At 39.1% G+C, this 27,464-nt stretch overlaps 1 protein-coding gene across 1 annotated transcript; it reads right to left on the reverse strand.

Moving 5' to 3' along the window:
• Positions 1-2,665: 2,665 nt before the first annotated feature.
• On the reverse strand, positions 2,666-27,191 carry LOC139469263 (DNA topoisomerase 3-alpha-like). Its single transcript, XM_071251407.1, has 26 exons — positions 26,999-27,191; positions 26,297-26,430; positions 25,330-25,405; positions 24,754-24,862; positions 23,818-23,869; positions 23,510-23,601; positions 21,342-21,512; positions 17,629-17,674; positions 17,220-17,274; positions 16,266-16,340; positions 14,667-14,847; positions 13,152-13,258; positions 12,178-12,288; positions 11,739-11,813; positions 10,913-10,963; positions 10,550-10,628; positions 10,028-10,141; positions 8,976-9,045; positions 8,228-8,256; positions 7,631-7,689; positions 6,420-6,486; positions 5,930-6,017; positions 4,735-4,834; positions 4,109-4,182; positions 3,784-3,863; positions 2,666-3,087 (listed from the first exon to the last, which is right to left on the reverse strand). The coding sequence occupies exons 1-26, from the start codon at positions 27,122-27,124 to the stop codon at positions 2,666-2,668; spliced, it is 2,643 nt and encodes an 880-aa protein (XP_071107508.1). The 5' UTR covers positions 27,125-27,191.
• Positions 27,192-27,464: the final 273 nt, after the last annotated feature.

Below are 27,464 nucleotides of genomic sequence, written 5' to 3' on the forward strand. Positions count from 1 at the left end.
TAAAAGTCTACATTTTTATTTATCACTGTGAGATAGTGAGTGAGAGTGTGAGTGTGAGGAGTGAGAGTGAGAGTGAGAGTGAGAGTGAAAGTGAGAGTGAGTGTGTGTGTGTGTGTGTGTGTGTCGTGCGTGTGTCTGTGTAACCCACAGCTGACAAGAAGGTGAATCAACTCAACACAGTGTGTGTGTGTGTGTGTGTGTGTGTGTGTGTGTGTGTGTGTGTGTGTGTGTGTCGTGCGTGTCTGTGTGTGTGTGTAACCCACAGCTGACAACTAGGTGAATCAACTCAACACAGTGTGAGTGTGAGTGTGTGTGTGTGTGCGTGTGTGTGATGAAACCCACAGCCGACAACTAGGTGAATCAACTCAACACAGTCAAGCGCCGTGTCTCACACAGTTCCATTGTTGCCCCCAAATGCAGAGAGAGATGCTGATGTTCTTCATGAATAATCTGCTAATGAAAATGTTTATCTTCCCTTTACAGAAGAAAATTTGAGCTGACGGCTTCCTACCTCCTCCTCCTCCACCTGTGTCATCTGCCCACTGGAAGAAGTTACAGCCCTGGTCTCTGGGTTTGGGGCACCCATGGAATTGTCTCCCTTTGTTTGGACCTTCTTTCTGCACAGTGAGGCTGAAGGGAAAATTGATTAATTAAAATATCAAAAATAATTCCACCACTATTTTTAATTACTTGGTTACTATACTCTTAAATTTTAGAAATATGTTTGCATTTATTTTTGGTAAAATATCTCTTAAAAGTACTGTTGGTTCCGTGAAATAAAGAAAGGTGAAATAAAAGATAAAGAATTGTTTGACAGAAACAGTCTGGCAGCAGGAAGGAATAAGAAGATTCTTAAATATTTATCTTATTCCACATTAGCGAAATTGAGGCAGCAGATCCTAACTAATTAATAATAAAGCACCTTACTATTAACTTTTCTGTTACCTGTTCTTAATAATAATACCACTAGCCTCAAACTTGAGGTGAAACACTTAATATAGTACATGATTTTAAATGGCTGTATTCACAATACTTACAACTTTGCAGTCTGTCCACATCTGCATACAACAGCATCTCCATCCCCTGAACTTTGACCCCAGGAACTACTGGACGGATTAGAACTTGAAGGCCGTGAGGAAGACCAACTGTTATTTAGTCTCGAGCTATAAAAAAATATTCACAGCTGCAAATGGCATCAGAGAGATATTTATTGCAACACTTTTCAATAAAATTCAAGGGAATTTGTTCTGTACTTACTAGGTAAGCCCACAAACAGCTGCTTGTAGTCCGTCCTTCTCCCCCCACCCCCCCCCCCCACCCCGTTACCTGTACTATCCCCCATGTAATTTCAAAGATTTTTATTGTTTCATAAGAATACAGTGAGAACTGAAATTAACTTATTTTCATGTACACTTCAACACTTGTAAATGTAATCACCATTATTCCACTTACACACAACAGTAAACACACTGTGAGGAAAGCATCTCTTCTCTACTTAAGTACTAACCTGTTCCCTGATGAGCTCTGGTGGTTTTCATCAGCCCACAAGAAGAATGTACACCCAGTCCCGCTGGGCTTGCTACACTTGTAGAATTGGCGACCTGTGACACAGATATCGGTCATGAGTCAAAATATGGTGATGAATCCTATTTATTGTTTTTTTCAGAATGTAACACCCACATTTGTCTTCAGAAATATTTCTTTTGTGACTTCATGTAAACTAATTGATCAGTTTAACTGTATGAGACTTGCAGTGTTATAGGATAGAAGAACACAATTCTGCCTCCACAGCCAGTCATAAGAGACTGATGTCATCTGACACAGTAGAAACCTAGTTTGTATCATGATATGTAATGATGCTCAGATATGGCGTTTCACATCACATCTCCAACTGTCTGTACAGTTGCACTAAGTAGCCCTGCTCTGGAGATGAATTATGTTTCTTGTTACAGTCCATGAAGAGATGATGGGTTTCAATTTTGAATTGATGAAATCATTGACAATGAGCTGAGTAGAGTACTTGTGTTCAGAGCCAACAAGAGTGAATCGGGAGATTACAATGTATGACCTGGTTAACTTGGTGTCATTGTGCCCAGATGTCATTGATTGTTTTGTCCGAGACTTGATTACTTACAGGCCACCATAAGGCTGGAATATTTGTGAGTGCAGTGGTCAACATGTGGATACTTATTTGTTATAGGGTTCTAGTTTGTTTGTTGTCTTATGCTGCACTCAGCAATATTCCAGCTTTTCGACGGCGGCCTGTACATAATCAAGCCTGGACCAGACAATCCAGTGATTGATACCATGAGCATCAATCTAAGCAATTGGGATACAATGACATGTATCAACCAAGTCAGCAAGCCTGACCACCCGATCCTGTTGGTTGCCTCTTGTGACAAGCATGGGTTGCTGAAGACCTATTCTCTACCCGGATGTTAACAGATCATGCAGTAACAGTCCAGATATAACTGTGGCCTGTAAATAATCATATCTGGGCCAGATAAACCTGTGAATAATGTTCCATGCCGTCGAAGTACAATGACTCGCAGCTGACCAAGTAACAGAGTCTGACCACCTGATCCTCTTAGCATACACCTCGAACAACAAGCATAGGTTGTTGGGGCCAAATCTAACCCAGATTCCCCATTGGGTTTATAGTAGTCTAACCTGTGTTAGGTCCCTCCTTCCTGACAGTCAGCTGCATGGCATCAGTGCCACAGTTACACACAATGGCAGACCCAGAATCTCCTGGTCCTCCACCAGGTGCCATTGGATTAGGCTGAGGCATGGTTGTCAGAGGTGGCCGAGAGTTACCTCCCCTGTGGTTACCAGTGAAAGATGTATTGTTTCTTGAACTATTGTTATAGGAAGAGTTTGTGTTTGTGGAGAAGCCTCTATTAGTAGAGTTATTTCCGCTTGAGTTGGTGTTCTGTGGTCTGCGTTGTTGTGTGTTGTTGCTGTTCTGTGGTCTGCGTTGTTGTGTGTTGTTGCTGGTGATGCTTGTGTTACTGCTGCTGCTGTAGCCACTGTCGGACATGTTCATGTTTCTCCTGGGCAATGATGTGTTGGCTTGAGAGCTGGTGTCTAAAACAAAATACACATAAGATCAAAACTAAAATATCAGTTAAATGTGAGTTTTGATGGTAGAAACAAGTGCTGGATTTAAGATATTTGCAAGAACACTGACACTCCAAAAGATCATAAACAAAACATTGCTCTACTTCATTTTCTCTGTTCCTGGTTTATAGTTTTAAATATTGGACTACAACATTTCAATATATAGTGACAATATATAGTAACTGAGCCTAATAATTTCCTTTATCAATGCTATGATTATTTCATCTCACAAAATGTAATTTCCCAACAAGGTCCGAAATATCATTCACAGAGCAGTAGTGGAGGCACATGTCCTGTGTACAGCACACAGGTCACAAATCATGGAGACTAGTTGGATGGGTGACTGCTGAGAGTGTCTAGGGCTTTGGTCCTGCCCCACACTGATGTACAAGTGGTGTCTGTAGGGGCAAGTGACTTTGTTCAAAATATGCCTCTGTTCATCCATTGATGAATGAATACCCGGCAGAATGAAACGGTAATGTGAAAGTAAACATCCTTGCGTCTTACTGGCAGCTTGGATTGTTTACTCCACAGGGAGCTGAGAATAAAAATTGAGTGCACACTGATCATTGACCATGGTAATAATGTTGTGCTTTGAGCATGCTTTCGAGTGTGGAATTAGTTTATTATATAAATCTGTGCATTATTATGAGGAACACTTACTGTTGTTTCTGGCAGCGAGAGGCTGAATATTGAGGACTTCTGTCAGCATGTGATCACAACCACCGATACAGCCAGTGTGTCTATTAGCAGAAACCCAAATATGCTTTTACATAGAAAGAGTTAATGTTGCTTTACAGTAGAGTTTGTTCTGTAACATTGTTGTCAGCATTATTCCAGAAATAAACAGGATTGCTTAAATGTCAAAATTAAACAGACATGAAAGAAGTTTCAGTTCTTCAAGTTAGATATGAGCATTCTGGAAACTTGTTTCATATTGTAAAGATTTACATGTGCTGTTCTTGACATCACGATCAAACAATCTTACTCAGAGGGTATCATGGGTGGTGTTGATCCTCGTCTGAACCTGAACTTGATCAGATGAACCGGTCCTGGACCACACTGAAGGTGGAGGAAGACAGGTAATCATCACTTGTGATGCAAAAAGCGTGAAAAGTACAAACAGTAATTAAAACATCATGTGTCTGTCTATGCAAGATATACTGAGTGAGTGAGTATAGTTTTACGCCGCTTTTAGCAATATTCCAGCAATATCACGGCGGAAGACTCCAGAAATGGCCTACACACATTGCGCCCAGGTGGGGAATCGAACCCGGGTCTTCAGCGTGACTAGCGAACGCTAGAACCACTAGGCTACCCCAACGCCCCTCCAGATATACTGTCATACTTCTGTTGATGATATCGAGGTCGTAGCAAGGCCTGCTAGTAGTTGACTCAAGGTCCTAGTGGTAGACTACAGGGGATTATATAACTAAACTAAAAAGCTTTGCAAGGCCAGGGGAAAAAATAAATGCCTTTGTAATGTAAAATCAATGGGAAATTTGTACTCGCGGGCTCCTGTTAAGTTCTAACCCTGCGCCAGTTGACTGGAGGTTAATATATAGCATCCAACCTGTATCTCATCATTAATCAGGTGTTAGAAAGGTATCCTACCTGAGGACAGGTCTCCTCTGCTATGTCAGCCTGGAGGACGAACTCTGGCAGCCAGATGGCAGCACGGCACTGAGGGTACCCCATACAGCCAATGTAAAAGCTGTAAAAAATTAAATAAATAAAAGTGACTTAACAGATTTACAGCATGCCATCGTACCCCAATGTCGGTACATAACTACACGATCACATTTTAGAGGATTCAATCTTGTTCCATAATTTCAGGAAACGAGCATATCAGAGTTCCATTGAACAAGGAGGGATGGAATTGTTACCAGTCTTAATTGGTTTTGGAACAGCCTGGGTTTCAACCTGGTTCCTGCACCTGTCCCAGAAGCATGGCCATACAAAGCTTACGGGTTCTATAATTTAAGTTTTGATTTCATGCTAGTAGCACAAATATGACATGAATAATATTTTGCAGTTGAATTGTATGGCACTAGATAACTGGGCTCCTAGTCAGGAAAGTTGACAGCAGCCCACTTGTACAAAGCTATCTGAGCTACAATTATTGTAACTCCACCTGTTTAACACAGATGTACAATAATTGTGGCACAACAAGGCAAGTGGGCCCAGGTGTAGACCTTGTAATCAGTGTCCTGTGCCACACACAATACTGAATCTGTGTAGATCGGGTGACCCTTTAACTGTTAGAGTGTTGGATTGTTTTCAAGCTTCTTAACTCTGACTGCTGGATTAATTTTAGCATCAGGCACTGTAAAGAGGGTGGGGGATTTCAAACGATTGATGCTTCATTAAACAAGGGACGTTTGAACCAATATTTTGCACATTAATATCTGATAGAAAAATACACATAGTCATATAAAAACATCCTGACATTTTCAAACATACAGATAAATGATACATAAAGGCTACATGGAAAGTAGTTATAGTAAGTGTTATTTTGGGGCGTCGCCTGTTGAAAGGGTTTGACAGTAGCAACACAGCGAGTAACACTCTGTCGAATAGGTTCAACAGTAGAATTGAGAGCTTCAAGTGCTAGGATTGATCAGCAGCTGGAAATTTGAGTTGGAAGACAAAAGAATTACTTCAATGAAGACTTGCTAGGACTGCCAATTGTCTCTTGTCCCTTGTCTCTACTGAGCCGACACTGACTCTAAAAACATCCAAATTAATATCCAAAACCCCTGAATTACCATAGGAAAGGTGATGGAGGCAGAATTGCATGGCCACTCACCCTTTACCATCTTTCTTGGCCTTCAGAGCCATGTCCTGACCACACAGTGGACATCTGCGGACAACAGCTGGACCAGCAATGTCTGTCACTGGAAACAGTAACAATTCCAATACATACTGTCAACATATAACATGCTAAATACAAAACTTGACCCACCAAATCTCATTTAAAAAAAATAAATATGGCCTGCATATTCTTGATGTGAAATTAACGGGAAAAAACCCATAACCTCATGCTTGTCACTCAGCCAGCTTAATGGATCAGGTGACCAGTGGATCATTGCTCATGCTGTCATCAGTCCAAACCTGATGATTTGCACATACAGGTGGATCATTGCTGACTGTGATATAAAACAACATCCATGTCCCTTGATCTCAACTACCCTCTAAAAGAGATTTGAATACTTAAACAATGTAGTTGACGGGCCTATCGCAGCAAAAATTAAGTGTGGCCTAAACAACACAGCATCTAAGAAGGTCCTTCCACCTACCTTCAGCTCCTGTGAGAGCATGAGCTTGTCCGAAGTACTGCGACAGAGCTTCATCCAGCTTCAAGGCCTGATTATAACATCATTATACATGAATGCTAGAAGGTGAACATGGATTGTTTGTTGTTTAACACCACACTCAGCAATATTCCAGCTGTATGATGGCTGTCTGTACATAATTGAATCTGGACCAGACAATCCAGTGATTGACATCATGAGCATCAATCTAGGCAATTGGGATACAATGTCATGCATCAACCAAGTCAGCGAGTCTGACCACCTGATCCCACTTGTCGCCTCTTACGGAAAGCACAGTCGCCTCTTACGGCAAGCATGGGTTGCTGAAAACCTATTCTCTTCCCAGATATTCACGGGTCAGTTAATAAGGAAATTATCATACAAGATAATTTGTCATTCCTAAATTACCCAAGATGAAACTTAAGCTAGTCAGTAAAAGAAACAAGAAGCAGACATTTAGCTCATTATGACATCAGCATAAAATGACATCACAAACGCAGAACAACAGAACCCAGGCTAGGTGGTAAATTGTTGGCCTTAAACAAAGTCGTACAGAAGACATAATTTCTTAACCAGCTGAGCATTTACATTTCAGGTAATACTCTCCATCTCTGTTTCCACTTCAACAGATTTGATTCCATCCTCAATTATTCTGGTACAATATCTCCCATTTACCACAACGGCTTTGGCCTGACCTGGCCTGGCCTGAATCAAGAGCCAGGTTAAAATTGGTCTTCAGCAACCAATGTTTGTCATAAGGGATGACTAACAGGATCGGGTGGTCAGGCTCGCTGAATTGGTTGATGTAGGTCATCATATCACAATTGCCAAGATCAATGATCATGATGTCACTGGATTGTCTGGTCCAGACTATTATTTACAAACCACCATCATGTACCTGGAATATTGCTGTGTGTAGTGTTAAACAAACAAACAAACAAACAAAATTAACAGAATCCCTCTTGCTCATAAGCAGACCATGAATGGACATCAATAGTGACAAGCCATTTGCATCAGTCTCAAAACAAATCTATGGTGGCTCATGGGTTATAATATATTGAATAATAATATCTATTGTCATGGAATGGAAACATAATACACTGGATAATTGAGAATGTTTCCACTTAGGTAAACTGGTTTGTCAGGATTGTTCCCACAACAAGCAGCGGACAAGGGAGATAACACTGTTACATCACCTGCTGGCTCGCCTCTATAAACACAGCCTTGTACTTCTCAATCTGCTCCCGCAGTACAACTAGAAAGTAAAGGAGTACTTTTATGTACTGTTTATACATAAACTTTACTTTATCATGGACTTGGACCATATAAAACAGAAATAATGGGAATTTGTATAGATAGAATCTGTCCTTTGATATTACCGTAGTTGACGTAATAAGTGCCTGGAGCGCTCTCAAAATTAGAAATAGGGGCTCTTATTAGAATATAATTTTGGTGAGAGAAAAAAACTGAGTAGAAAGATTTGAAATTTCGTAGTTTATGCTGACAGCCTCAAATGATACAAAGATAAGTATGTGCGTATAATACACGACAGATATATTTTCCAGAATTTAATTGCCTATAATTAAGGGTGCATATAACACACGAGTGTGTATTATACACGGATAAATAAGTCTTGTGTACATTTATCAATCGGAAGGGGTGCTAATTGGGATTGTTCACCAGCCAATATATTAGCAAATATTGCTGTGGGCGCTAATTAGAGCGGGGTGCTTATTACATTGAATACAGTAAAGATAACATGCTGAGAACTGAAGAGAATAAAACCAACTTACTATTCTTATCTTTTCGCCCTTCACAAATCCTAAGAAAAGAAATATAAATCACAATGTGGTATTTCATGTATTGCAAAAAGCAACTTATAACACAGAAAGCAACTATTAATGGGAATGAAACTGACATCAGCCAAAAACACATCTTTGATTTCCATATGTTTGAGAGGTCTTCACAGCATACAGGGGCAGTAGGGAGGCCTATTGGTTAAAGCATTCACTCGTCAGGCTGAAGACCCAGGTTCGATGCCCCACAAGGGTACAATGTATGAAGGCCATTGCTGGTGTCCCATGCCCTGATACTGTTGGAATAGCTTCACAGCAAACTTGAAGGTTTCACTCGTGTTACTGATACAAGCAACACTTCCTCATACATCAGTACCTGTGCCTCAGGTCCATATCACTCAGGCAACTGGTTGAACAACAAAATCAACTTGTCTTACACTGCTCACTGGCAACAAACTCATAACATACACTGACCTTTTTGAAGAACAAAACAAAATAAAACTTAAGTATCTTTTGTTTCTATTTCTTCACCACCTCCCAACTAGGACTTTTTACACAAAAAATCTGTAAACCAAGAAATGCAAACCTGGTCCAAAAGCACATCTTTACCTTTCACCTGATGAAGTAGCCCTGAAATATTGTGTATGGATAATAAAGAAGTTGTCGTCACCTAGAATAATAATACTTGTTTATATTTGTCATGTTTATATCCAACTGAAAGGCCTATAAAGCCTCTCCACTTTACCTTTGTAGGTCGGCTTCCAATTCAGATCTGAGGTGCGGCTTGGACATTTGGTATCCCATCTCATCATAACCTGCAACAAACAGTCAATGCCTTAGTTGTGGTACAAGGTTCATACAGATATGGAACATTAAAATTCAAGGCCTTTTCAAGGCTTTCAACTCAGATCATTTTCAAGGCTAATTTAGTTGGGTTATAAGCCTTGGTATATCAATATGTTTCTAAAACTCACCATACTACATATTAGTCCTGAGACCAAAAAAGCAGTATGAACATTGCAAATTTTCCCACAAGATTTATTTTCACAACCAATCAATAAAAGCATTACGGTAAGTAAGAATGTTCTTACACAATGCCAAAAAAGTAGGGGGCAGTGGGAATCATCAAGGCATATCTTCTGACCTATATGGTATCGGCCCATGGAAATAAGATCATATATGCTGGGGAGTAGGCGATCAGATCAAATGGGTTCTAATGGTTGGTGTGATGAGCTGGTGGCGCACTAGCATGTAAAGAGGTCAGTGGTCAAATTCAAATTTGCATTTTGTAGCCAACTTCACTGCAATGAATGCAGAGGTAGCTTACACAACTTTAAAAAGAACAAAATGTATTCTCTACAACTCAATACGTCTCCACAGGGTGGTGATGAAAAAGAGAATGATGTGGCAGGGGTAGTCAGGTGATCATGTTGTGTATGGTCACAACACAGTATTACAGTGCGTGACCCATTTGTTTGGGTAGCGACCATGGTGCTGCTGGGATATGTTTGGGCAAAATGTTTTTAGAAGCTGGAGACTTTGTTCAACCACGGTTCCAAATAAGGATCGAAAGAAGATGGAAGAAATGCATAGGATAAATTTTAAAATTTCCCTTTTTCAAATTTAAGTTTGGTCAACAAATTGTGATTAGGTGTCCCTTAAAAGCATTAAATTCTGCAAAGTTGCTATATTGACTTTACTTGCCTTTTAATTTAATGTTTGTGACAGAACTATGGTAGTCATAGTGTTGAGTGTACTAAACAACCGTCTGTTTCACCAGGACATACACCTACTAACCTTCCACTAACCCCATCCCTAGTTGCCCAGGCACAAAACGTCCATCAGGCCGGAGACCGACATAACTTCGGACTTTGATGGTTTCAATGTGCTCTGCATGGGTGGCATCAGTACCTGGAATATCAACACACAATGGTAATTGTTCATTCTGTACACTTGAAAGTTCTGGCAAGCTAAATTTCATCTCAATATCTGAAGCGTCTTTGATTATATCTCAATTTTATGTCGATAAGTACCCTGGACACAATCGCTATCGTAGGAGCCTTCAAAGGGCACAATGCTGAAAAACAGACGCACAATCAAATACAAAAATTCATCAGGAAGAGAAATTATGTGCTAAGACAAAGATAGGACAGATGGTGACGTCATTCCGAAATGAAGCTGTGGTGACGACTGGGTCCTTGGTATTTATCCTATGGAATGGAGACAAAAAACTCACCTACTGGAGAATAGAGGATGTATCAGAGGTTTATTTTGATTTTCAACAAAACTAAAATGTGGACTGACAAACTGTGCACCCACCTATTCCGTGTTTCTCCATGAGAGCTATCAGGTCTGCTTCAGCTAACAAAGGAGGGGGCACTGTCTCGCTACACGCCATCTGGGAAAGGGGAAACTCATCACAAAACAATAAAATCAACAAGATTTTAACCATGTTACAGCCGCAGAAACTAACACTTTTAGTCCACTAGTCCTTATAATGATAACAAATAGCAAAACACTTAAAAATGTCACATTTCTACAAGTCCTTGATACCTTAACAATTAAGCAGTTTGGCAAGGACTACAGGACTAGTGCCAATTGCTAACCCTGTGTTAACAGAGTTTCTTAGAGACTTCGCACTATCACATTCATTTATTGGAGCTTTTCTTTTTTCCTGCTTACCTCAATAGAACTTGGTTCAAACTGATCTCCCTGCTTGTAGATAGGAATTTCCTGCAAAGAAGTCGTTAAATATAAATACCTGTGGTCACCGTATGAATTGGAGGAGTGTGTGAACTCCAGGTATTCCAGAAATACCCTAATATTTCACAAAGTAGGAAACCCATTGTTGGTGGTCCTGTTATGTAAGTGTTTTTTGTTTAATGCCACACTCAGCAATATTCCAGCCACGGTATATGTAAAAATCGAGTCTGGACCAGACAATCCAGTGATTCGATATCATTAGCATTGATTCACACAGTTGGGATACAATGACATGCATCAACCAACTCAGCAACCGTTGCCTCTTATGACAAGCATAGTTGCTTCTTACGTCAAGCATGGGTTGCTGAAGATCAATTCTAACCCAAATCTCCATGGGTCTTATTTAAGCGGTAATGGGTCACCTCTGTATAAGTATGTTGGGAAACAAGCCAAGTATAAGCAACAACCTTATGTTATCATTTCACCGTAAACCGATAACACATTACAGCAAAAACATTTTGAATTCACAGTTAATTGTGTTTAATATAGGCCTCATATCTTAAGTTATGAATGGGTCAGATAAAAACATTTTCGAAAAAAAAAATTGATCCAGTTATTTGAAAACACACTCCTCCGGTGGCATTCCACAACACTGGCACAAAGGCCAACATTTCAAAAGGACACTCTTAATTCTTGATATTCCTCTCCCTAAGAAATTATAACAATGTCAAGGGCGAGAGGTCCAGGGTTAAAAAAGTTGGTGGGAATGAATATAAAATCTTTAATTTTCAGTCACTAATCTTACCTTTGCATTCCATTTCTCATATGGGTAGACCTCAAGGTAGTTCCTGGCAATGATCATCAGACCACTGGCTGTGAACTGACATTAGGGAACATTAACACATTCACTTAAGTGAGAAAGAGGGCATAATAAGCTAGCAAGCACATGTACGTTAGTGTTGTACAACACTGTAGGTCAGCAGTATTCCAGTTATCTTAATCTGGTTAAAAAAAACTAGTGGTTGACAGCATGAGCAACAAATGAACACCATTAATGCACGATTACACACAATCAGCAAAATCCAGGCTACCCAAAACATTTAGTCAACTCTTAAGACAAGCACTGGTTAATGGGAACCAATTCTAGCACATGATCCCAAGGGGATGCTTGATTACAAATTTGATCAATTGAGAATATTTACCTAATAAGATTCTCATTACATAGCAATTGTAATTTCCCCTACCCTCTCCTCTGCTATGTTGATATCAACTGTCGTCTCCATGCCCTGGGCATCCTGGGAGCAGCACGCCAGAAAGTGACGGACCACGAACTCATACACACGCTGATCGTTTCCCTTTAACACACATCAAAGATTCTATGATATCTACTAAATGTACCAATAAATCAAAGGTGAGTTCAATTTTATATGACATTTAAGCAACTTAACAATAGTTTCGTAATGTTTTACAGTTGAAACTAAAAATTGCAAAAGATTATTTCCTGAACTACCTCATTAAAGACAGATTTTAGTGCTCAATACCGCTTCACAAAGATCTGAGGACATCCCATTTCATGTCATGTCGGACTAACCTTTCCAAATTTTGATTGACCAATGAAATGACTTATAAGATGGCAACATTAGCCAATCAGAAAACAGCTTTCACAAGCTTTACAGCACTAGTTTCAAACTGGCATCTTCATTCCAGAAAATGCTTAGAAACATATTTTGACAAAGTATTAGATTCAAAATTTGAAATGTGAACAAAAGAAAATTCTGAAATGTTTATAAGATGGCAGAGATTGTTGTTGGATATGGAAAGTCTCTTCAATATTTATCCCATTGAAGCAAGAGATAGACAATGATTTTGACGGAATCAGCCACAAAGGTCCATAATTGTCATTGGGTATACCATGTTAACCTTTTCAAAGTTGCAAGACTAGACACTCTGACTGGTCATATGTAAGGTTGTTCCCATGACCTGTAATGGGATATCTTCAGATCTGTGTTTAGTTGTACCAAGCACTAAGATCTTATTTTAATGAGACTTAATAAAAAGGAAATTTTGTACATGTTGTAAGGGTTGACTTTGGCATGGCAAAAAATATCAATAGATCGGACAGCAAAAGCAGTAAGTAAGGATTTAGCATTTATTTTCACCTACAAACAATATAGCAGTTTAGGGTAACCAATTCAGATGGACCTAGTGCAGGAGTTACCTGCAGAGTGGCCGTGTACTTGATGGGATGTATTGGGGGATGGGCATTGTCAGTCTTGTTGCCATTTCGTGGATGAAGGCCTTGATCCAAGATTCTTTGTGCAAAACCTGGTAATAATGTAAGCAATGTAGGCCATCAATGCTAACTAAAGCAAACAAACAAAAGAAGGAGGTTTCGTTATCTTGCATTGAACCTTATTCTTATGGATGTGCTATGTGTCGAGTGTTAAGATGGGCATTATGTTCTCTACAAAAGTGGTTATTCAGTTTTTGACCAATTAAAGATCAGAAACAAACAACAAAGATGTTTGGATTACATGCATTACATGCTAACATAGAAACAGCCCCCTGCAGTGTTCCCGCTAGCTTTTGAAACTGCCATTGGACTGGCAACTACCAATCCCCTCCAATATTTGTCAGTCCCAACCTTGAAATACAAAATGTATGAAAATTTCCTGCTCCTAAGTTTTTCAACATCATGTTCAACATTTCACTTTTATTCAAGACGAAGTCTCTAAATAAATTTCCCTTGCCCTAAATAGACAACATGAAACCCTCATGATAAAAGACAAGCATTCCCAACATTCCCATTTAGCACCTCTTCCGATTGATCAATGTACACAACACTTATTTATTCATGTATAATACGCACTCGTGCGTTATATGCACCCTTAATTATGAGCAATTAAATTCTGCAAAAATGTATCGCTGGTATTTAAACATTTCAGGCTGTCAGCATAAACCACAAAATTTATCTTTCAACTCTGTTTTTTTCCCACCCAAAAAATGTTCCAATAAGAGCCCCCTATTTCGCATTTAGAGAGCGCCCTGGGCGCTTATTACGTCGAATACGGTACTTTTAATTGGATGTTGACAAAACGTAATATACATTATAGGGACATAAATTGGAATTACTGGTCCAAGTCTTTTTTTACCGGTAAAATACTCATTACAAGTCAATGGAAACACTTCCCCACCCTACCTGTTCCTGAACATGCTAAGCGCCCAGTGTTCCTGTCTTGACTAAAAGTTTATCTTCAGTGATTAGAAAACAGTTGATGTAATGTCCAGACGCGTCCCTATCATGTATATTACGTTCCGTCAACATCCAATCATAAGTATGCAAGGTTTTGTATCACACTAAGTGATCATTACCTTCAATGAAACATTCCCCAGGACTATACAGGACGTACATGATCTTAAAGTCTCTCACATCTGTCACATGCATGTGATTGAGAAAACCAATAGCGACCGCAGCAGTCAATTTTCAGCAAACATTACACTAAGCAGCAGACCTCACAGAACTCTTGCTTCATTATTACCTCATTAACTCAATTAACTCAGATGATCCTTTGACAGTAAGAAATTCTTGAATTAACTGGCAATACTCATCCCAAACCAGACAAGTGTGTGAGTACATGATCTTCTCCCAATTGATGAGTATGGTTACATGATGGCTGTATCAGCTAGTAACATAAAGCTGGATGATGTCGAGATTGTGAGAACAGTGCCCTACCTCCCCAGTTAGGGTCTCGTGTTTGGTCCTGCACCAGGCTCTGAAGATCCATCTCCTTGGGGAAGATGTTGGTCTCTGTACGTGGATAGCTGATGAACCCCTGTGTGTAGAGCTTCTCCGCTATCTTCATGGTTTCCTTGGCATTAATCCTCAGTTTCCTGGATGCCAGCTTCTCCATTTCCTGGAAATAATGTGCAACTAATCACTGTCCACACGAAAACACACATGGGTACAATGTGTGAAGCCCATTTCCTGGAAATAATGTACAGCTAATCACTGTCCACACGAAAACACACATGGGTACAATGTGTGAAGCCCATTTCCTGGAAATAATGTACAACTAATCACTGTCCACACGAAAACACACATGTGTACAATGTGTGAAGCCCATTTCCTGGAAATAATGTGCAACTAATCACTGTCCACACGAAAACACACATGTGTACAATGTGTGAAGCCCATTTCCTGGAAATAATGTACAACTAATCACTGTCCACACGAAAACACACATGGGTACAATGTGTGAAGCACATTTCCTGGAAATAATGTACAACTAATCACTGTCCACACGAAAACACACATGGGTACAATGTGTGAAGCCCATTTCCTGGAAATAATGTGCAACTAATCACTGTCCACACGAAAACACACATGTGTACAATGTGTGAAGCCCATTTCCTGGAAATAATGTACAACTAATTACTGTCCACACGAAAACACACATGTGTACAATGTGTGAAGCCCATTTCCTGGAAATAATGTACAACTAATCACTGTCCACACGAAAACACACATGGGTACAATGTGTGAAGCCCATTTCCTGGAAATAATGTACAACTAATCACTGTCCACACGAAAACACACATGGGTACAATGTGTGAAGCCCATTTCCTGGAAATAATGTACAACTAATCACTGTCCACACGAAAACACACATGGGTACAATGTGTGAAGCCCATTTCCTGGAAATAATGTACAACTAATCACTGTCCACACGAAAAACACACATGGGTACAATGTGTGAAGCCCATTTCCTGGAAATAATGTACAACTAATCACTGTCCACACGAAAACACACATGGGTACAATGTGTGAAGCCCATTTCCTGGAAATAATGTACAACTAATCACTGTCCACACAAAAACACACATGTGTGAAGCCCATTTCTGGTGTCCCCCGCCGTGATATTGCTGGAATATTGCTCAAAGCGGCGTAAAACCATACTCATCCACTCACTCACAAAAACACATATCTTGTACAGATCAACCAGTGCTTGAGACTGTATGCACACATGGGTATTTGGCCCCTGTAAAATATACTTACTCCATTTCCAAGCAGCATTACTGTTACTCATGAAGTATTCTGGGAATTCCGGTGAAAATTCTTAAATGCATTCCTTTATTTCAGCAGAGACATGTGTTCCAGTATACATGGTATACGCTTAAAAAATAAATTCTAAAAGCATGGTAACAACTACCAGTAAGTTGAATAATTCCTGTTCTTCACTAGAAATCGTTGACATCAGGCCCTTTCATCATAAATATGGTAGTATATATTGTCTAATCACATCCCCATAGTCATAACACCTCAGCTACGCACCACTGTGTCCAGAGCCTGGGGTCGCCATTTGCTCTTGTTTTTACTCTTCACTTCCAGCACTGTTGCTATTGGGTTCTGCAAGGCAGAACGAGAGGTTGCTAAATGCTTTTGATAGAAGAACACTTCACATCACAGGATAGTAAACACAAGGCCAGAACTTCACTGTGCAACCACTAAAGAAAAGAAAATATTAAACGCTGTGTTCCACTGATTAAATAATTATTATTTTATTTTTAAGATGTTAAACATGTACCGGTAACTAAATTGGTCAGGCCTGATAACTTATAAATTGGATTTGTGGTGCTTACAAAGAAGGAATAGCTACAGCTGGAAAGTTGTTTGGACATAAATGTTATATTAAACAAAGACTCCTTAGAAGGTCCCATCAGGTGAATTTTTTAAACAGTCAATCAGTGTTGAGGGTTCTAAACTATTGGTATGACCGAACAAAGCATTCAGAGCAGGATATTGGGTTTCTGTGTCTTGAAAATGAACATAAAGAGGCAGTTCCTAATTGAATTTAATAAAGGCCATATTATATTGTTGTGGATATTTGAGACATCCTGTCTGAGGACAATGGCATCTACACCCAAAAGGGTGTACTATCAAGGGAATTTTTTTTTACATCTGATTGGCTCAAGAACCCATGGATCCTTACTGAGAATAAACTGGGCGGTCAAGGTTACCCTGACATGACTTCATTTTTGGAAGCTGACATCTGATTGGCTCAAGAACCCTTATTGAAAAATCCTTATTTGTTAATAGACTGGAAGGTCAGGGTTTACTTGAATTGACCTCCTTTGTCTTCTGTCATATCATCCCACACAGAGAGGTATCATGTATAAGATTCTAATGGGGTTGTATGGAGGAGAAATCATTACAAACATTTGATGTGCATGTTATTTCTTTTGATAAAGACATCAAGGGAAATGATACAAGATGTGAAAAGCATACCTCTATGCACTGTTCAAAGAGCACAAGACATGCAAGATGGTCAAACAGGCGGTTTCTGTAAGAGAGTAGAACACACAATCATTTCTCTTATGATCTTGTATGAAGAAATAATTAAATTAAAAAGTGGATGGATTGAAAAAAATGTGACTTTCCTTCTCTTTTTATCATCATTAAGTTTACATTATCTACAGCACATACAAAATTATTTATCCATCTCCAAAAGGATGTACCAAAAATGTTTCTATCATTGTATAAATGTTTTTGTTAGGAAACTATCCAAAGAATAAAAAAATACTCTACAGTCCCTTGTCGCCTGTTATCTCTCACAAATTGATGTAATCCAAAAAATAACTAACATGATGTGACTCAGCAATTAGAAACTGACATGATAAAATCTGTCGACACAAACCTTTTCCATAGGAAGTCTGCCTTGATGTCATCAAGTATATGAGCCACTGTAAACCAGATATTTACTTATGTCATGTATATAGTAATATCTAGCACTCATGGCGCCATGACATATAATGATAGCCAGCTAATCATATCATGATAGTTTTCTTTACATTCTTTGTGATAATTGAAAATTTTACAATAAATTGTATACTTATATATTTATCTTATCTCACACTATGCATTTCTTCATTCTCCTTTCGAACCTGGAGTGGAAACAACCCAAAACAAAGTTTCCAGCTTCAAAAAACATAAAACCCGAACACATCCCAGCATCACCAAGGTCACCACCTAACCAAAGGGCCATGCACCACTGTAATCATGTGTGACCTGACCCCAAGCGACCTGTTCACCTGACATACCCTGCCACATCAGTAGATAGGCTGGTGTTACCGTGATGCAGGAATGGTTGGCTGGGCATATAGCGTGTGAGTATATATAAATGTACAATATATTGTAAAATTTCCAAATTTCCAAACTTATCCTATCTCACACAATGCATTTATCCCACAGTTGGACGGTGGGCACATATACCAGGGTCTCTAAAGACTACAACCCTGAGATGTACACAAGGAAGCTGGTGCTAAGCTAAGAACTTGGGAATGGGTGTGTACTGTCACAAGTGAAAAAAACCATTTGCATTACTAAGACATAACAGTGGGTAACTCATGTGTTATGTGTCTTCACACAGGACGTCACCCAATAAAATAGAACAACGTAAATTTGAACTAGGGAAACCTATTCAGCTACAACTTGTAACCAATTCCGAATATTAAAAAAGGTGAAACGTGAATTTGTTCTACAAGACAGGCTTCACATATTATTTCCAACAGACAATAGGGTGAACCAGCTTGGCATCTCTTTTTACGCTTCGTTGTTCTGGAAGCTGGTTCTTGGTGATGAAGTCCCAGCGATGGCCGATTAAGACTTTCCCATGACGAGGCCGCTCAAGCTGGACTCTAGTGCCTGAGTGATAGTCCATGCCACCTTCCGAGAATAAGCCTTGGCTATGAAAAGCTTCTGGAGATGTGCCAAACGCAAAAATAAAGCGTGTCTGGTGACTGGTTGAATCCGGTTGTGAAGAGGTCATCCAATGTGTAATTGCTAACACAATTGCTTTGAACTTTGAGTTGTCGACGTGGAGATGAGTTCGCCTGCAGTCCGACGTCCAGTCACATGTAGAGTGCACTCCCCAACCAATTGTCTGAGAATTGACATAATGATCGTGGAAAGTATGATAAAGCTCTATCTTTTTGATCGAGGCTGAATACATAATTCTACGGTCAAATGAAGCCGGCTGATCGAAGTGGAAGTGCATCAGTGTTACCAGAAGCTCTGCCTTGAAGGAACATAGGGAATGAATGCCGAACCAAAACGTGTCCTTATTCACCAACTCCCAATCCTTAACTGAGAAATGACTTGTCCTGGGTTGATAGTCGGTATGTTGACGTGTAGTACTAGGTGGGAGTGACTCCCTGTGCAGTCATCAAAGTACTACAGTCTGTTCCAGTTCAAGCATGATCAGTCTTGTTTACTAAACAGAGAGATCTTGACACGTGACATGAAAATCACCTTTGCACAGGGACAGGAAATACTGCAGTCTTTCCTAACACAAGGTCAATGCTCCAGGGACACAAAAACACATCACATGACAATACAGCGTGATATGTATGGTAGACAGACAAAGTGGTGTCCTGAGTTCCAAAGAATAATGGTGTACAGGCAGTCAGTACCCTGAAGAATGTGGGACAAAACCGGTGCAGTAGCAAGTTGAGCTCTGTAACATATGATGCTTCAAAAGTCGAATCTTTGTCGATTGTACTGATGAAAGGACGAAGGCTCCATTTGATCCTCATTCTCTCAGTGATGTCTTCTGAAAATGGTAACATTACCTACCATCGTCAAACAATAATCTGCTTGGTACAGATACACCGAACGATAATAGAACTGCAATAACATGAGCCAGGGTTAGAATCTGTAGGTGAAAAATAATCATGGTTGTGAATGATGATCCCAGGACTCAATGGACCCTCTATACAAGTGTTGGGGAGATCTTCCCTGTTAAGACAAGGCTATCGACGATTCTAGTCCTGGATACGGGGAATGACAATCTCCTTTCAGTTGAAGGTCTGGGCACACTGAGTGGCTCGTTTGTCCTCGACCAAGCTTGCTTTAGGAGGAGGTGAATATGCTTGTTGTCAGAGGCCACCAACGGGACCAGGAGGTCAGGCTCACTGACTTGGTTGATGCATGTCACCATATCCCAAAGCGTAGATCAATGCTCATGTTGTCAATCACTGGATTGTCTGGTCCAAAAAAAACTAACCATATAGGAGACGTATCAGAAAAAAACAAAAACTGTTAGAAACTATATCATCTCCACACATAACGATGTGATGGTAGATGGCTTGGTCCGATTGACCGCTGAAATAGTCAATCGTACTGCCATTTAAATAACTCATTAGGTTTCTTAGTGGCTGATGATCCAAGCCCTGTAGCTTTAAATAATTACTTTGATCACCGGTCTGTGTTCTGCTTCTGACGTATGCGAATATACCGTATTCGACCAATTAAGCGCCCAGGGAGCTTAAAAAAAGACAGAAAGGATGGGCGCTTATTGGGGACAATTCAGGTCAAATTGGCGTAAATTCATCAGTAAGCCTTACCGTATTTTCTTGGGAATAGTGCGCCCTTTTTTCCAAAAAACACAGCTGTGTAGAAGGGGGTGCCGCTTATTGGGGGAGGGGCGCTTAATGGGTCGAATACGGTAGATGTGAAATTATTCCTTAGAGAGATGCGTACACTGGGAGCATTTGTGAGACAACTAGCACTGGTCACGACAGTCACGGTAAAGGGAGTGAGGATCTCTTTCTGCTGTCGAAAAAAGTATGATTATACTTCTGGCAAAACAGATGTTTCTCCCTGGTGAACTGTCCCATTAAGTTGCAGTCGTCAAAGGAAGATATGATATCGATCCCAATAACAATTAGGTTCTACAGTTTGATGTCAATCTGAAAGCCGATCCCACCATTGATTAGACTGACTGATCTCCGAAGGTTGATCCGAATGATGAGTTGGTGCTTTTGGTTGAGATCGAGACAAAAGTCGATCCGAATGTAGAGTTGGTTCAGCAACTGGGGCAGATTGCGACGAATGTCGATACAAATGTCGAGTAGGTTCTACCAGCAGATGATTAAAAAATATGATTGCATTTTTGCAGAACTGGATCAAAAGAAGAAGGAAGGAATGCATAGTGTGAGATAGGAAAAGCTTAAAATTGTCTTTTAATATCTACTTTAATATTCATATTAATCCCAGGGTCTTGAAAAAAATGTCAACAAGTTGTTTCTCCTGTGGACTAGTTGAATTGACTCAACATGCAGTGTCTGTTTTTCTCCTATGTCGTCAAATAAACATGCTGTGGTCCTGTCATGTTTGAGACAATGAAAGTTGACGTTCACAAAACTGGTACTTAAAAATACACAGGAAGAAGAATTGCATTCCAAGTGTAATTTACATGTTTGGCCAAATAAAATGTAGGTTTACCTTTGAATTTGAAAAACATATTTTCAAACTTATGTACTTAGCCATCAAACTCATCAGATTCAACAGATTTTACTCCTTTCAATGTCCTGCATTTCAAATTATTGTATTCTGTAATATTTATTTTACCTTTAAGTTTCCAGAAGGGTTCTGGCACAAAGGCTTGGACCTGTTTGTATCTCTCCACCACAAAGCCAAGTGTAGGAAATTGGCAACTGCCATAGCTTACAAGCTGTTGACTTAAATGCTCAGGAAACACTTTCTGCAAACGTAGGGTTTGAAACCTTGTGAATGCTGCACCTGAAGGAATATGAAGGAATGATATTGGAGGAGTTACCTCAAGACATAGTTCAAGTAGCTGACAAACCGGAGTACTCACAGGTACAGAAGCTCCTGACTAGATGACATGCAACATTTACCACCACGGAAAGGGCCCTCACCACCTACAATCTGATCTGATCTGAGTCCTATGAGGTGTTTTTTCATGCGTCAAGTAATTACACTGTGGTTAATGTAAGGGTTCTAAATTCTTTTTAAACTTTTTTTGCTGTGTCATCTGGTCTGCTTGTTAACAGTGTTCTCAATAAACACAAGTCCTCTAGTCTGGGACCTGTAAAATTCAAGAAGGACTCTTGACCAATTCCTTGTGGACAACCACTTTTTACGATTTGGCAGATGGCAACTCTGCAACAGAAAGTTTGCGCAGACCAGTGAAAGCAAAACAAAACTTCTAACCCTGTGTTTGAAAGGACAGACAGCTGGCAACACAAAATACTTGATTGGTTTGTGAAAGTGAAGCATAAAAGTATTTTATACAGTTAAAAGAATATTGAAAGTGCATTTAATAAGACCTTATCAGATGATCACTAAAAACTTGTTTTGTTAACATTTTCCCATATATTCAAAGGGCCATTTCCATTTTATCAAAGTCAAGATGAAGGTGTGTTATTTCATAAGGTTCAGCTCTGAGTTGATTTCATGAAACAAGGTTGAAGATAATGAGAGTCACTGGTAAATGAGAAACTGTTTACGATATATATCATTTCAGTCAGCTGTATTTCCACTGAGTTAATTAACATGGCGGTAAACCTGAACAACAATTTACTAATATTGATAAAACCTAAAGAAACATCAGCACCTTGCTCACAAACCACATGTTCTAATACCTGAGAATCCCAATACCACCTTCACATATCGTCCTGGAAATATTCAAGTCCTTGCAGTGTCAGAAATAATTTCAAAATCCAACAAGACAGTCATTGAGACATAATGAATATTGAAAAGACGCGACAAAAAGGGACAAATCGCTTCTTGATTCAAATTGATTGAAATAATGCAAACAATAACTTCATTGCCTGACAGCAGGTGGAGCAAAATTTCATGGAGCCCAACAGAAAAGTTACCAGCCATGGGCAGACAGGCAGGCAGTTATTTCAGACATTGTGCCCTTGCAAGCTCATTGTGATTACGTCATGCTTTGCATACGCTACGTTCCTCCACTACCTGTGAATCTGTAATGATATGACTGCTGTACTGTGTATGGCGCGAGGGAAACCAGCAAGGGCTTTCACCAGTAAGTGCTCATAAAACATCTGCAATATTTTGTGTGTGAAATGAACGATCGCCTTATGACCTTTACCTCAATTTGATTTCAATAACATATACACAGCCTCATTTCATTAACAGACTCAAATTGATGACAAGCATCAAACCACAAAGTGAACGTATCTATTCATGGATGATGGAGGAAACCTGTGAAGTATTGATGATGTTGGCACCTGCGTGTTATCAGTTCCAATAACTAGATACATCCTCTATATCTCCAAGGCTCGCATTTAGGTAAACCTACACTAGCCCCTGTATCCATTCACGTTCTCGCAAACTCAAATTACTGATCCGTGATTTTCATTTGTCATTTTGATTTGCTGCGCTACTCAGTCTAATGGACCAATCAGAAGGCAAGTTAGTCAGGAGGCAAGCTTCAAATGTTGAGTACGCATATGTGATATCAACAACGTAACAGCCAGTCCCATTGATTATGACAAAGTTTTACAAGAGACATTGAAAAACTGACTCACTCGCAAAAGAAAGCCGTAAAAAATAATTTTGATGGAAGTCAAGACCTCACATACTCATTTCCTTTGTCCTTATCTTGATGTTTGATTGGACGATAAAATGTTAATGAAAATCAAGGACAGGAAATTAAGTTTAGGTTTACCAAAAAGCATGGCCAGGAGAAATAGAGGATGAACTAGATATTGCAAATAGTAAATGCGAGTTTGGATACAGCAGCTTACCAATCCTGAGGTCCAGCTCCTGTCTAACATCAACAGCATCACTCACACGCTTGTCTGGAGCCTGGAGATTGCTGATGGCTCGGTTCACTGCACTGCAATGTTACAATCAAGCATAATAGTACATTCAGAGAAATGAGCAGGCTTGGTACTGGTTATGCTGTAGGGTGTTTGGTAGTGAGGCAGGAGGGAATGAAATCTAATAATTAGATTCACACACTGACATATCTTTATCTATAGACGTTATTTCCCCAGACATCTGGATTTTGAATTATCTTCAACTACAAGCACGAGAAGCATGGATTACTTACTGGGGCGTAATTTCTGAAAACCTTGCTCGGTAGATTTCTATATTTGGCTTCACTGTAAAACATACAAAAATAAATGCATGAAGAACTCATACAAACAATTTCCTCTATAGGCAGATAAAAATTGTTAAAATAAACTTCTGTCAACAGCTCCTGCAAAATATGTACAACATTTAGTTGATCAATTCAAAATACAAATAATATTTTGTGACCCTAACTAGCACACCCAAAATATAGACTGACAATTAGCTATAGTTGCTAATATGGTTGAGCTGATAAGCACTAAATAAAAAGAAAGACACAAATGTCATGAAGAAGAATAAATGAAATGTTCTTAATGTATCACAAATATACAAAACAGGCAAAGAATAAGGGAGCTGGGATAAATGCTGCTTTTAATAATAATTCCATTCAGCAAGCTTGAAGTAATACAGGTTGTCAATATTTATAGCCATAGTGAAGCCAACCAGCATGAGCACAGGGACGACAGACCAAGCATCATCACTGAGTGGGTCTGGTGCATGAACCCATGACGAGCAGATTTCCACAGAAAACATGGCAGACACGCAACTGCAATTGAGGGGGCATGGGTGGCCCAGTCGTCTAAAGTGCCTTAATTTGCTGTGCAGAGATGTTCCCTCTGAGCAAGCTAGACACATATGATCAAGGGTTTGACTCCTGGTTTGCCCCGATTATGTTTCTAGGTTTTTCAGCACCATATCCGTGCTCATGGGTTTCACTCAAGTGGAAAACGTATGAGACCTGCACCACTCCGGGCTTTGCTCTCAGATTAGGCTGAAATGCTGTGATATAACTAGAATAGTGGCATTAAACCTCAGTGATGGTGATAAGTTATTACATGTACTATTCATCTGTCATTTTAAGCCTTGAAAAACATCTGGTGTAAATATTTTATTGGACAATCCCCAACTAACATACCTGACTGACAAACCTGGATCACTTCAAAACCAATGTTTTCCCCTTCTCTGTCACAATCAGTCCAAATTACAAGATATCTGCAACCCTTAATTTCTCTCTCCAGGGTACGCTAGAAATGAATACATCAAAACTGATGAAACTGATGTGCTGTTAAAGAACTGTTTGAAGAAAATAATGATTGCAGTGGAGCATTTCTATCTCTACAAGGACAAATGTATAGTTGGAAGGCCTCTTTTTTTTTACTTGCCATGGTTTAAAGGTTAAAATGAATTTAAATTGGAAAGACTTTATGATCTCCCAAAAAGATGAAAAATAGGGATAAAAAACATAAGTGTATTAAGCCATGAGAGAAGCATGCCACTTGGCAAGTGTCACAAGAGATACTACACTTCAAATATTGCACACCTTTCATATTTCATTATCACAGAAACATTTTCAAATCAGCCTTAGAAGAAGAAAGATTTCTTTTACAGTTATATTCTAACTTCTAACTATAAGAAATAAAATCTGACTGCCATTCTATTAATGATAGTCATTTTGAAAAACACACAAAATGATAACTTGTGTGTTGCTCACCTTGATGTCAACATAATTGTCAGGACAAGATTTGAACACTGGAAGGTCAAACAGAGATGTGGGACTACAGGAGTTCCTGGAAAAGAAAAATGGGTTCATTTCAGTAAACACATGGTAAAAAGGGAAATTGTTAAATTATCTTAATCACTACTACAAATGCTTAATCCCTTGAAAAACCCACTATCCATCTGATATTCATACTTATGATAACTCACTGATGAACTTTAGAGCAACTATTTCATTATCATAATTACGGTCCAGGAACATATGAAGACCGGAAAAGGTTATATATTTTTTTACATTTGTATACTTATCCTGCATTACTCCTTAATGCATTTACTCCTTATCTTACGCCAACATAATTTAGTGTGGTAGCCGAAGCTAACAGCCTAAATAAATCCAACAGTTGAGGAGCCCAGCTGAGACACATCATCTGTTACATGACAGACAGTAATGTGATAGGTGATATTCCATCAAGGTCACTTGACAGCGGTGATGGTCCATGTTAAAAATGGGATTTGAAAACAAAACAAATTTTCTCTTCACCCAAGACCATCGCTAGGCACTATCCTTTATTGTCATAAGGAAAGCATTAAATGCAATAAGGAGTAATGCAGGATAAGTACAAAATTAGCAGTATGACTCTACTGTTAGGCCAGGTAGGTAATTAAAATATCAACTTTAACATGTTTAAAAAATAAATGTAAACTTTTCATGGTCAGCAAGTAGGAAATGATGAGGATATTATAAACCCAATAACACATTCTCCTTCAACAAAGTAAATGTACATTTCAATAAAAATCAGTACATCAAAATTAATGAAAGTCCATAAGTCTAAAAACTGTAACATTCCTTACTGACTACCACTTTTACCATTAGGTAGGTGACAACTCTATTGCAGATCAGTTTTGTGAACTGGTGTAAATAAAATATTAATTTCTACCCCTGCAATTGTAATAGAACATACCATTTCCTGTACTGAGTTCCAAAGTCCATCCCCAGGAGATGTCCAGACACTGAAGTCATTGTCATGGTACATTGTTGATTTAGTATACGATAATCAAACTCGTAAATCTTATTGAACCTGGAAAACCCTTCCCTCTGAAAGAAAATTTATTTCCGGTTTACTAGCTGAAAACATGATACAATACAAACAATCTTGTACACATGCTTGAAATTCATGAAAAAAAACATGTTCACTACTCATGAAGAAATAGTATAATTTTGGCTTCTTGCAACTTAATTACTTATCCCATTGTTTTGTTTCTGGATGGAAGACCCAAGGAATATCCTACTAAATCTTTCTGTCAATAATTAATTTTCAAAGGTTAACCTAATTTCATAATTTCCAAAAATCATCTGTGGATTCCATTATCTTCTCTTCTAACAGTACAAGCCGGTTTTATCTGGCATTGGAAGACATCAGTTACTCATGTAACTACTTGAACTTTTCAGTAGTATCTATATTTCAGTAGCCCTTTTCTATGTTTCTATACAATTCCCTCTGTGCCATCATATTTTGCTTTATGAAATAATAAATAAGGCATAATTTAGGATATTTGATCCTGATGGACGTTGAAGCCTAGCTCTTTAACGTAAGAGACATGTCACTATTACAATATGTACCACTCAATAACACCTTCCAATACCCCCAGATATAATACCTCACCTTTCTATATCCTCCCCTTGACATAACATCTGCCAAAGATTTGGCAGCATCATTCTTTTCTGCAACATTCAGGACACGAACCATTTCAGACACATTACTCCGAAATCTAACAAAAGTTTTGAACATCACACATAAAGCTCAAGGATGTTTAATTCTGAAAATATGACATTTATTCTTAAAGAAAAACATAATTTGCATTGCATAAAATTTCTGAGCTCCAATTTGCCGCCATTTTGATGAGTTCAAGGTCATGCACGGTGTCCAGTGGTTTGTTCTAAATGTTCGATCACGAGTTCAGAATGAAACGTGACACAAACAGCTAAAACTCTTTTTTTTTTAAAAAACAAAACATTGCATAAGAGTAAGTTCATGCTACCCAAATTAAAGAAAACAGACACTCAAAGTAAATTGACATTTCTGATAGTTATTTATCACTTGCTTTCCGTATCATAGTTCAATTTCATAT

Source organism: Haliotis cracherodii, unplaced genomic scaffold (genome assembly GCF_022045235.1).
Source record: "Haliotis cracherodii isolate W230 unplaced genomic scaffold, xgHalCrac1.p SCAF_2, whole genome shotgun sequence".
Lineage (NCBI taxonomy): Eukaryota > Metazoa > Mollusca > Gastropoda > Lepetellida > Haliotidae > Haliotis > Haliotis cracherodii.

What these genes read in the sequence shown, in the direction of transcription:
- LOC139469263 (XM_071251407.1), bottom strand. Translation starts at nt 27,124, where the DNA reads ATGTTCAAAACTTTTGTTAGATTTCGGAGTAATGTGTCTGAAATGGTT. An exon ending in TTGAACCAAGTTCTATTGAG is followed by an intron (nt 10,629 to 10,912) that starts GTAAGCAGGAAA and finishes CCCCTTTCCCAG; the next exon opens with ATGGCGTGTAGCGAGACAGT. An exon ending in TCTCGCTGCCAGAAACAACA is followed by an intron (nt 3,088 to 3,783) that starts GTAAGTGTTCCT and finishes ATTTTGTTTTAG; the next exon opens with ACACCAGCTCTCAAGCCAAC.